The sequence below is a fragment of the Cardiocondyla obscurior genome, linkage group LG06 (assembly GCF_019399895.1).
Source record: "Cardiocondyla obscurior isolate alpha-2009 linkage group LG06, Cobs3.1, whole genome shotgun sequence".
In the NCBI taxonomy this organism is placed as follows: Eukaryota; Metazoa; Arthropoda; class Insecta; order Hymenoptera; family Formicidae; genus Cardiocondyla; species Cardiocondyla obscurior.
The window spans coordinates 8,588,267-8,600,808 of NC_091869.1; the positions used below are offsets into that span (position 1 = coordinate 8,588,267).

Genomic DNA, 12,542 nt, shown 5'->3' on the forward strand with positions numbered 1-12,542 from the left:
CGGGGATCCAGCCTTGCGGTGGAAAAATTGTAGCCTTGGGGCCCGAATAAAGAAGCAAGGCGGGTACAATGAGGGCCCCGTGAGACCGTTCGAAAGTTCGACGAAAGAAAACTCCGATATAAATAAGATTTAAAAAAATTTCATGTGCGAAAGCTGATACAATTTGTTCTCCAGTTCCGATCGCTGCCGTTCCGTTTAACCGGGACGATCTCGTAAGCTGGAATTTATGGATCGCCGAGGTTTGTCAGAAAGCCGGTTAACGAGACGAATCGGTACGGTCGGTCGATTCGAAATAACGTATAATTGAACAGCGCGTCGATCCGGATCGACCGATGTTAGATATTTCATCGCTCGCGGTCGTCGTAGTAATATTCCGAGCATAAGTTAAAAAAAAAATATATATATATATATATATATATATATACACCAGTCGGATTTTCGCCAGCCTCTTGGCAAGTTTATACTCACGAGCCAAGAATCGTAGAGCTTTTATAAAATATTTTTATCCTCCTCCTTGCGGCGGAAAAAAAATGCGATACGTTCTGCGCGTGATAGCGCAGCCGAAGAAAACGCCAGAACGAGGCGGGAAGTTCCAAAAATATCTTATTCCCAGTCGCCGTTTCGCAGATAGTCCGCACCGCTCCGATTCTCCAGAGAAACGGCCCTCTTTTTATTTCCTATCGTCCGGAAATAAAATTCGCGAGCACGGACCCGTCCCGGCCACGAAACGCTGCGAATCCGACGCCGATACGCGTCGTAAAGCCGAGATGTTTAGCGACCGTCGACGCTGCGAGCCCTCTTAAAGCGCCGGATTTAAAATCCCGCGGGGGTTAAAAAAAAAGTGGCGAGCCGCGTGATTAAGCAACGATGACTTTGAGGAAACCGTCCGGTTATTTCGGTGCCCGCTCGCGAAGAGAAAGAGAACAAAAACGGGTGATAAATAGATGTAGAAAGAAATGGTTTTTTTTTATTTTTTTATTTTTTTATTTTTTTTTCACGGGTAGGAGGGAGGCAATTAATTTTCCTGCCGCCGTTTTGCAATTTCTTGGCGCCGGTCTTGAAATCTCACGGGAACGAGTCCTGAGTCACGGGCGTTTAACGGGCGCGACGTCAGCCGCAATGTCATTTAATTAAAATTGTCTGCTGAGCGCCGGCCGTCGCGAATCGAAAAGCTACGCCTCGCTCGGGTTACAAAGAAGTAAATTGAATCTCGCTCTTTGGCGCTTCGACATTTTTTTTTTTTTTAGGGCGCTGCTCCTCCCGAACCCTTTAAAGCGCAAAAATTCTCAATCTCCACAAATATCGCGCCCCGCGATTGTCTTTCGATCGCCGTTTTTCCGTTTCGCGCTACCACTTCCAAAACTTTCGTTACGACACCCGGTCCTGAGAATGCTGCGATGCAGATCGCGATAAGGATAGATTCGGAGCGCGCGCGCCGAGTGCAATGAGCACGCGATATATCAGCGCGCAGTTTTACTTTCACTTTTAAGGAAATACGTGCGTTCGTTACGGCACGCTAATTTTACGAGTCGATTATAACGCGCTGACTAATTATTTCGAAATTGCCGCGTGCGCGAGACACCGAAAATGCTCCAGCTTGCCGCGGAACTTTGTAACATCCTGCGGGATAACGTATCGGCTAACGTTAAAAGTGAGGAAGTTGCATCGATAAAAGGCATCAAGGACTTTCGGTGATAGCGATACGTATATTTTTAAACCACAGTAACAGGTTGATAAAAATTCTCCGAGTTAAAATATTAATATTCACAAATAAATAAAAAAATTTATTTTTTTGTAAAAAGAAAGAAAGAAAAAGAAAGAAAAAATTTATTAACGTTCGGCATGCGTCTCTCATCTCGTTCTCCGTTCCAATCTCGTTAATCAAATTTTTATTTCGCACATCAGATGTTCGAGGAGGATCTCGTGACGGTTGAATTAAAGGAAGCTGCCGATACAGATCCAATAGCGCCGGTGAACTTTGCCGTCGCGGGCGTAACTTAACGAGGCGTTAATCAACGGGCCACAAATCTTCGTTTAGTTTATGCGGAAGGGATTCGGCGGGGCGGAATTTTCTTCTCCGGATGATGAACCCACGCGCGGCTCATCCTCCTCGCTCGCTAAATTACTTTTTATACGCGTGTCGATGCCCGCGAGATAACGCGAAGGAAAGTCTCCGGCTACCTCGAATTATACGTAATACGATAAACTCGAGTTATTTTCTATCACGCAACGCTGTTTTGATTTAGATTAATTAGAGGCCGTTCGGCTAATTCGCTTAGACAACAATCGAGGGCCGTTGCTCGTCGTATTACATATCTAGTGCTCGTATCCCGTCACCCTGAAGATAAGACTTCTTATCGGAGTTGTTTAAGTCACGCTGTTGTTCATATTTGTGTCTCGTCGTAGAAAATTATGCTGCGTAAAATAATTTTTTTTTTTTTTGTTTAATAATTAGAAAGTTTACGAAATACTGTAAATAAATTGACGCAGGTTCTGAAAATGATTGTAGCACGAGCTAATGATATAAAATTAATTCATCTCGTATCGATTGTTCGCTCGGACTTTATCATTGGAGCAACGAGCGTTACCCAGCAAGTTGCGAGCGGTTGGAAGTTTCCTGGTGAGAGAACGTTGAAGGTTCAGCAACGTCGGCTTTCTTCAGAGCGATGGCGGTACTGTTTTGTCGGTGGAAAATAAAATTAGAACTCGTATTTTCGGTTCAAACTCGATTTATTTTTTTTATATTAATTACAGTTTTTTTTTTCTTTTCAATTACAATTGATATTAATATTAAAACAAAGAACATGTTTGTAAGTCGCAATTAAAATTTTCCGTACTGCATTCCGCGTGGTAAAAAGAAATTTTATTCAAGAGGAACTCTTGGGAAGCTGTTAATATTCGACGAAGGGAATGGAAATAAGATCCGCCTCTGTTTTTCGATTTAATTTTACACGGCTTCCCGTTACGTAAGATAGACGTTCGCTCCCGCAAAGGTGAATGAAGAAATCGATTTTACGGCATTCTCGCAATTAGTCTTTATAGAACCCACACGCGCCCGGAACGCAATATCTTACCCTGCATTTCCCCGATTTTTTCCATTTACTTCAATTTTCTTTCTCGGACGTATAAATTACGCCGCGCACGTGTTTCGCCGGCGAAGTAACGTCTCGGCTGATTAATATCTACGCACTCCGAGAATTTCTGCCCCGTGTCCGAGCTGGCAAACGGCCGTACATTTGCTGCACGTAGTTTCCGCAAAGTGAAAATTGACGCCTCGCAAATGGCATTGGAACAAAGGCAGTAAAACTTTATTTTATCGTTTCTTCTCAACCAAGTGCTAGAGAATTTTTTTTTCCCTTTTTTTTCTTTTTTCCTTCTTTTTTTTTTTATAGAATTTATTCAGCATGAGGTCTAATTTACCATTCGACGTGAAGAGAAGAGAAAGCACGGAGAGGTTTACGATCGATTATAAAAGGAATTATTCGCGATCGAGTTCGCCTGGTGAAAAAAATTTTTATATTTCACGTTCGCGAACCGAGACGGCGGGAAAATATCTCGCGCCGGCTGTGCTGCACCCGATGTCGCTTTTCCGCGCGCGATTTGCGAGGATCGGACTTCCGCCGTGGCGAAGCGCGAAGGGTTGTTCCTCGTCACAGTACACGACTCGCGAAAGTGCCTTTTACGAGCGCGGGGTGGCGGCTGTGATAGTGGGGGTAGCGCAATGCGGCGCCCCGACTTGCATCCGCGTGCAGGACGCCCGAGAGAAATCTCAGGGGGGGCCATGGATCTCGCTTTAGCGGTCCGTTAACGCCGATTATTGCGATTTATCCGCGGTTAATGAGATACTGTCTAATCTCGAGCGGGATCATTAATTAATGCGCGCGGGCGAGCGATCGTACGCATGCGATACCGCACGCAAATGCGTGAAAAACGCGATAACGCGCAGATAGGAATCGGATAGCGGGAACGCTTGCTCGGAGGCTGCGTGAAAGGCTCTTCTTTCCACGCCGGTTTCTCCTCGTCTGAAGTTTGCCTTTCGCGCACCCGCTTTCTCGTCTCTCCTCGCCCTTCCGTTTCCCCGCGCCAGCATCGCGGTCTCCTTCGCTCTCGTCCCGGTGTAGCGACCCCCACTACGAAATCCCGCTCTCGTATCGAACGCCCTGTGACGTCATTGAACTTTGTATGACGTCGTGCCAGTGGTTTTCATCCGAGCTGCTTCGAGGTGACTCAATGAACCTACGGAGGACTTGGTCAGCTGTCGTTTGATAACGTGCGTTAATCGGGGCAGTTCTAAAATCGGTTCCCCCGACGCAAGTGTGAATCATCGGTGGTTTTAATCGTTAAAAATATTTCTTCCTTTCGCGTGGACAATGAACGTCAAACGATGCTAGGTATACGTAAAAAAAAGAGAAAAATTTTTTTTTAATAAAATCCCGAAGTAGATTTAAAGGCGATTCAGCCGCAATGATTTCTCCGCGATGACAACCCGTCGCTATTAGCCTTTCTCAACATCCATTCGACTGAGAAGTGATGTGGGTCGGTGGCGCGCGTAATCGCGCGCTGTACCACGCGGAGCGGAGGCCACCCCTGTAGTCCGAGGGCCGCGGGAGGGCGCGGGGGCATCCGTCACCAACTCCCCGGGGACCATTGATCTGACATTCTCCGCGATGACGTCACGGCCGCGCGAGAGAAGCGGGTCAAACGTCACGAAAAACGATCCCACGCGAAATTTCTGGCCGTGATTCAAGAACGGCGGGTACTCTCAACATCCATAAAACCGACGATTAATTAGAACCGATTTCTTTTTATTTGTCCACGCGCGGCTCGGAAGATACAAATTAGCGCGGCAGCAAACTATCGCGACTCGAGGCCCCCGCGATTAATGCGAAAGAGCTCGTATATATACGCGGAGGAACGCCGCTATAAAATTAAATCAAGTGCAACAGTATTTTATTTAAATTGGAAACATCCGCCGGTCCCCGTTTGATGAACGTTGGTTCTACAGAAGTCAATTATCGCGATCGTAACTCAATACCGAACGTGTCTAAGAAAGCGGAACGTTTATCGGGAAGCCTCCCACGGAAGTTCACTAAACTCGAATGCCATAGCGACGTGGGATTGTTAAATCGTCGGAGGTGGGTGCGGGAGAGAGACGAAAAAAGGAAAGAAAGACAGATCGGGAAGGCAGGAGCACCTCGACATTGGGAAAAGTGCGCTTTGGCGAATCGGAGGGGGCAACAGGAACGCATCTCGGAGGAGAGAACCTCCCACGGAGAGGTATCCCTTGTTTCTTCCCGGGCGCGTATTCACTTTACGTTCCCCCCTCGTTTTATCGATCCTTCTCCAACTACGGAGCCTCCGCTACGGAGTCTGCACCAGCACGCCACCGCCAGCAGCCGCAGTAGCAGCGTTGGCGGCGATCAGCGTCGCCCATCATCCCCCAGTGGCTGCCCGGCCACCAAGCCGGCATAACTACTTCGATCGGTCGGTTTGTGCGGTTCTCCGCCACGCATTGCGTCACGCAGCCAGCCGTCGGCGTCTACGATTTGAAAGCACGAGAGCGAAGGGCCCGACGCGCCGCTCGGGGCGCGCAACGAGGGTGCGCGAGCGAGTCGGGGGTGTGCACGGAGCGCAGTGTGCTCGCGAGGGTGGCCCGGCTGCACAGGCACCACTGCCAGTGCGGCCGCCGGTTTACCGCCAGCCAGGGGTAGTCGCGCAATGCGTTCGACCGAGCTGAACTGAGCGAGGAAGGAGGCTCGGTGCTCGCCGCCGGCGCAGCCCTTCGCTCCCTTTTACCTTCGCGACTGCGTCTCTCCAAGGGCCGAAGCAAAACAACGTAAGTGCGATGCGTGTTCACCGATCGTAGTAGTACCTCGCGGTTGCACGTGCCGTGAAAGCGTTCCGCGCGGTAAGCTTCCGCACCCCCGCCGACGGGGTCGATGAAGGCAGATGACGCGCGGTGGTTGATGGTCGATTTGTGGATGTGTAGTACGCATCGCCTTGGCGGGAACAATGACAGGTGACGAGGGACATAGTCCGAGCCTTGCTACTACATGACGTGACACGAGTGACAGCCGCGGAGTAAGAAGTCGCCGCGACGTGAATGACACACGAAGGTTTTGCTCGTCGTGTCCGAGCAACGAAAATGGCGCGTCCGAAAATTATGAGAGGTCGTCAAATTTACGAATAACAAGGATGATCATCAGATCAATTCGATGCCACGCTCGCGATCGAGCGGCGGTCGACGGGGGCGGCTTCGATCAAGTAATTTACGTCGGAATGGCAGAGGAATCCCACCGCGTTTGTGATTAATGTTCCTTGTTTGGTCGCCTGGCGAACTCGGCGCGACGCATGGCGGCACGTCGAGTGCCCCTCCGAATTCAAACTCTCGTCACTCCGCATCGAATTGATCTGATCCGCTATCACGCAGAGCGATCGCGCGGTATATATTTTTATACGCCATAATGTAACCGTCGCACGTTCAATTAGAGTAAGTAATTGCGACGTTCATAGCCCAGCGAACCTTTTAATCAATACTTAATTTATTTAATACAAAGATCGCAATTATTGTTAATTTATTAAATTCACTTTGTAAGTTCCGTCGATTTGAGCCTAGTACCCTCGTCGGCCAGCGGCGCTCCCAGACGTTCGTCGCGTCGCTGCGCTTTTTCATCGGGACAAAAAAAAAAAAAAAGAAAGCAAGTCCTCAGATCGATTCCGACATTGCGGCGAGTCAATCGAACGAAACTTGACAGTGGAAACGGGCATAAAAATAGCAGGCGGAAGGTGTACTTGGCCGTAGGGAAACCACGAACGATGTTATCCCGCGACGTTGGGCCGTCCTTGCTCGTACGATTGCCATTACGCTGTGTCAAGGCGAGAGCCGCGTACGCGCGATATCAGATTGGCCTGATAGCTCGCGCCCTGGCAATGCAATAATTTTCCCGGAGCGCATTTTGATCGCTCCTCGAGCCATGCCGCCCTCGCGGGGGTGCGGCTGGCACGTAATTCACCCGAATTTCAGATATTAAGGGTAAACCTCCCTTTCGACACGCTGGGCAGCTCGTGTTACAGCATCGGTCCCCCGAAACTCGAGTATTATAGAAAGTATACTCGATGCGAGGAAAACGTTCCGCTCAAGTTAAACATATCCGGTAGTTATTAATTATGCCGTCGATTTTACAACGCTAATTTCAAAACCCGCGAGAGACCCGGTTACTTGTCTTTAATCACGTCAGCCGCTGCAAATTGATATTATTATCGATGGAGTCCGTCCACTTCTTCACGTCCGCTGGGGGGAGAAAACGTCTCTCGTTGCACGATTTCGCGCGAAGGAAAATCCACGGGAAAAAGCTCGGCAGACTGACCTTGTCCTTCGCGAAATTACTCCGCGCCGTCGTCAAGTCCCCCAGGTCGTGTACGCTTTCGTGGCGTCGTGTGCGAGGTGCAAAACAACGAGTCGGTATATCGATTTATTTCCGATAATGTATTACCTCCCGTGACGATAACGCGTATGTACGCAAACGTATCGCGTGTCCCAATATCTCGAATTTCGCGTTTAACGTCGAAACCTCGCCGCGGAGGGTGTGCGGAAAACGCGCGAGGAAAAAGAAAAAAACAGGAAAAAAAAATATTAAAAAAAAAGAAACACGTCCCCGCGTTCGGCGACGATGACGTATCGATCGTCGCACGCGCCTATCGCCAGAAATAACTGCAACGGTAATTACTTTTACCGGGCGAAAGTGATTTTAATATTTATTACACCCCCGGCAGATTTCCGATATCACGCAGGCACGTGGCGGGAAAAATTTTCACGCGCAGGGTCTCTCGAGAGGAAAAAGAAAAAAAAGAAAAAAAAATGAAGCGGGCACGACGACGAGTCTTTCTCCGCGATTAATGTGAAGACGGAGTTTTCTTCGAGCGTACAAGTGTATTGTTACACTTTCATAGTCGAGCAAAATTGCGAAGATTTCAAAAAATAAACGATTAATATTTGGCTTGCTCCACCGAATACGGCTGGAGCGTCTTAAAGTTATCTCGGCGGAATATTTGCGCGCTGATACGCCAGCCAGATAAGAAAGCGCGACTGACGCGTGTTTGCCTTCTTCCGCGCGTCCTCGCTTCGAAATTATTGCGTATTAATTAGGGCGCCGGTGCTCGTAGTGTTCCCGTGTGTTACCCGCCGCGTGCAAGATCGCATGTTAAACAAATTCCTTACGTAGGCGACGCGGAACCGCCGTATCTTCCCAGTGCGAGTGCAACGAAGCAAGGTGCACGACCCGGCTGCGGGCAACGGCGATATAGAGCGAGCCGCGTGTATTTCTAGAGCAGCCGGTTCAAGAATAGAACGGCAAGTAGACGACCGAATTAAATATAGACGGTGAACGGCCGGCAAGTAGATTACGAAATTTCATCGAAGTCACGAAGATCCACCACGAATCGGACGTGCGATAGCGGCGAGTTATCAATTTTTCTTCACCCCTTGAGAAAGTCGATCCCAGCCCCCCATTCCCTTGTGGAATAATTCCGGACGTTCAACGAGCGGGTTTTAATTGCGCGAAAGGCGCTGGTAACGTGATCGATGAAACTGAACGGCAATTTATAAGCCCTCGGTTAATGCGCAAGAACAGTGTCTGAATTAAATTGGAAGTAAAACGTTTTATCAGTCCGATCCTTCGCGGAATTTACCGGAGGTGTACGGAGGCTTTGAAAACCTTCGCTGGTCTTGGTACTCCCATTTCTTCGTAACTCCTGTATATTAAAGAGTTCAAGAAATACGAAATAAGAGGAAACAATCACTGTCGCGAGATTAAAGTCGTGAGATTTGAAGGCGCGCTGGCGGAAAACAATTTTCTCGTTGATATTACAGGGCTCGCGTATGTCAGTTAGGAAGAATATAAATATCTCGAAATAATAGAAAAAGAGCGGAAGGATAAGTTCGAGTCGGGTATACGCGACGACCTGCACGCGTTTATTTTAGCTTGTAGCAACGAGGACGATAAAAAAAAATTGTCGGATTTGATGGGAAACCAATAACCAATAGCCAGTTCCTTTGTTGACCTAAAACTCTCCGTTCGTTCGGCAACGTCGTCTGGCGCGTCGTTTTCGCGCGAATTAATACTCGGAGGTTTATCGGCGGAGGGATGGGATACGGAAAGCCCACGCGTGTTAAGCGAGAAAAATCGAAGGTGGAGGAAAGTCGGCGGCGACGATCGAGCCGGTCGCTGTCAGTCCGCCGGATGTTCTTCAAACGAGCGGAATAGCTAGGCGTCGTGGTTCGATATCCTCAATGGAGCCACAATGCACCGGGACGAGTGTATTGTTCGGCGCGATGGTATACTGAGTCGGTCACTGAATTCCTTGTCGTTAGTTGATTAAGCCTCACGACAATGCTTTAGTTGCGGCGCGGCTCGAAGAGAAGTGTCCGGAACAAAGGAAGCATTAGAACGTCCCGGTGTAAAGTGCCCTCGGTACAATAAAACTTTCCGGCGAAAAATAGCGGCGGGGAAAAAGTAGATTGTAGCTCGCTTGATGGCCGACGTGGTTGAGAGTGAACTTTTCCGTGGGCTTTTGCAGAGAGATGCCAGCGGCTGGGGCGGCCGTGCCGGCCGTTGCCGAGGGTGCCGGTCAGCTGGAGGACCTCGACGAGCCGCCGGAGCCACGTGTTCGCGGTGCCAGCGGAAGGGCCGGCTTGATGAAACCCCTGGTAGTGTTGGCCCTACCCGGAATGTACCTCTTCTACAAGTACAGCCAGTACAGACGGGAGCAGCGCGAGCTTTCCCGCAGAAGAGTGACCGAGAGGGAGCTTCAACACCTTCATCATAAAATCGTGAGTAGGCTTCAAATTATTTTTCATTCGTTAATTTTTATTTTTCTGCCGACATTCCGCGATCGAACCGTCCCATCTGTTGTTACGCCACGAGGGCCGCCATTAAAAGGCGATCGGCATAAAATAATTACGACGGAACGATTAAACGTATTTATTTATACTGGCTTTGGATTCGTTGGATATTATTTTTACCCGGGCCGAGCGAAAATACAAGTTACACCCAGTCGAGTATTTGAACCGAAGAGCGGAGAAAAAAAAGAAACGGATAAACGGCAGCCGAAAATAAACGTGATATACCGTTATCGGTTCGAATAGCTATTTATTATACATACAGCCGATGAGATTGCTTTCGGTATATCGTACTCCGAAGATAAACGACAATTCTGATATGTGACGCGATGAAAGTATTATTGCCGCCGATATTGATCCCTCACGTGAACAACTGCGGGTTCGCGGAGAAAAAAAAAAAAAAAAAATTATTTTACCCTTTCTAATCAAGGGATTTACGCTTCTCTACGTCGTTTATCGAAGGTTCGCCAACGAGGCGTCAAGCTTACGTGCCCGGACTCTTCGTGGATCTCTATTAAAAAAAAGAGACGTCGTGATTTCATTGCTGTCCTATCGTTGCCGCATTTCCGCGATGCCAATTAATTTTTTTTTTTTTTTTTTTTTGTTTATTTGGTTTACTTTGCGTCGCGAGAATGAATTCCACGATTACCCGAGGGTGACGCGATCGTCTCGCGGAGGAGGCCCTATCGCCTCCCGAAGGGCTGCTTATTTTTGTTCGCGATTTTTGTTAAAGGTTTGTGTACACTTGGCGAACGAACTCCGAATGAACACAGTGACCGCCAACATTCGTCAGCGATGTGTGTCATCGGTGTGTTATTTTTGTGGTCATTGATTTGTTTGCGAATGTTCGCGTTCGCTTGTTCGTTCGATGTTAGCCCGCCGAGTATACACACACCTTTAAAGCAACCTATTTTGACTTCGTTATCATTCTTACGGAGTCGCTCGGCAGAAACGAGATCGCGAACGTCGTTCCGCGGTTACGAAACTTGGAATCGTCGTGCCCGCATAATTTTTCATTCGTCGACTCTTAATTTCGAAGAGGAGGAGAAACTCCCGATTTTCCGCCGTGATGGAATTCAGATTAATTAACGTGATTTGAAAGTTTCACGTTTCGTTCATATTGTTTAATAAAGAAAACGTAAAGGACGATACGTGGTCGCCAAGTGGATCTCTAGCGTCCACTCGTGAGACAACGTCGCGGAATTCACCTATAGAAACTCGGGAACTCCAAACGTATTGATTTCCGCCCGTCCCGGGCTATCATGTTTCGGTCAACTTAGCAAGTGCTGATCGTTGATGGAAGAACGACTATGACTTGCAGTGTAGACACGCCACTGTTGTATCGGAAATGGCGGGTCTTATCGAGTAACTCGTTCGCAGAAAAGTATTAAACAGATAATCCCGGAGCTCCATTGGAATAACAGAAACCGCGGCAATTAATTTTTTTTTTTTATTTAATTTTATTTTTGTCCCTTTAACAATTAATTTATTTAAACGAATGAGAGAGATTGAATCTCGATCGCTAAGCGACGTGGACTGATGGCTCGTATCTCACGATGCTCCAATCGCTCTCTCAAGGTCGGCCCTTGCAGCGTCTAGGTTCGGACAATTTGTTAGGTCGGTGCTGGGACTTGGCGACGGCAAGGCGGTACGAATAAAAAGTGTCCCCGCTAGGGAAGCCTGCCAAGAAGCTACATATACTGCCGGGCGGATCGTTACTTGGATATCTCGGATACCTCGTGCAGCCTCCATAACCGTGGACCGCATTCGCGGCACCGTGGACCCCCCGGAATTTCACGAGGCCGGGCTCCGCGTCCAGCTGATTTATCGCGACGTTGTTACTCGGTATCGGTAAAATCCGAGCTGGTCAGCGGCGAGATACTGTGGGGGGAGGGGGGGCAGGTTCTCGTTAACGGCGCCGGCGAAAAGATCAAACGGGAAGGCTCGGAAAAGATTAAAATGATACTAACGTGTTCGCGTGATATCAAGCGACATTAGGGGCCTTGAGAGCTTCCGCGGAGAAGCGATCGACTTCAGCCTTGACAATAAACACACGAACATTCGTAAAAACCGTCGAGCGACCGCTTAAAAGCCCCGGCGACTTTCGCGGGCCGATAGAACTCGACGCGAACGGAAGACGGCTCGCGTTTCCCCGAGATAAGGTTCACGCCAACTTGACGTTAAGATCGCGATCGTGCCCGGCCAGGACCTTTGCTCCCGCTCACCGCGGTTGTGACAACGACTGCGAGGAATAGGCGAAGGACAGGGAGAAGAAAATCGATGTGCACCGGTCGCTCAAGATTATCGGCGTCAGATATCGCATTCCTCTTTACTTTCGATATTGTTTCAACGTTATTCGCGACAGCTTCGAGTTTCCACTCTTCCGCCTATATTTGACGCGAAACAAATCATTGGTTCGTTCGACCGTTATTTTACTACCTTACACGTTTTTATTTTATTTTATTTTATTTTTTTTTTTAATACAAGATATACTTACTTTTTTATTTGAAAAAAAAAATTGTAACTTCGTAAGGTAAAATGTAAAAAGATCTTGCGATGCCTTGCCTAAGATAGTCGGAACGTGAAAGTTTGACCTTTCAAAAAGTCAGACCGACTTTTGCGTTACACGTTTCATTTTACATCG

The 12,542-nt window shown here is 48.3% G+C and overlaps 1 protein-coding gene across 2 annotated transcripts in view; it reads left to right on the forward strand.

Annotated features, from left to right (window-relative positions):
• Nucleotides 1-12,542, forward strand: part of LOC139103455 (microtubule-associated protein 1B) — a 77,533-nt gene that overhangs the window by 46,596 nt on the left and 18,395 nt on the right. The window contains exons 1-2 of one of the 2 annotated variants that reach the window (XM_070658144.1): nt 5,439-5,836; nt 9,577-9,829. In XM_070658144.1, coding sequence (XP_070514245.1) covers nt 9,581-9,829 — 249 coding nt within the window. In that variant the 5' untranslated portion in view covers nt 5,439-5,836; nt 9,577-9,580. Of the gene's footprint in view, nt 1-5,438; nt 5,837-9,576; nt 9,830-12,542 lie in introns of those variants that run through there. The other variant, XM_070658145.1, reaches the window with a different exon arrangement.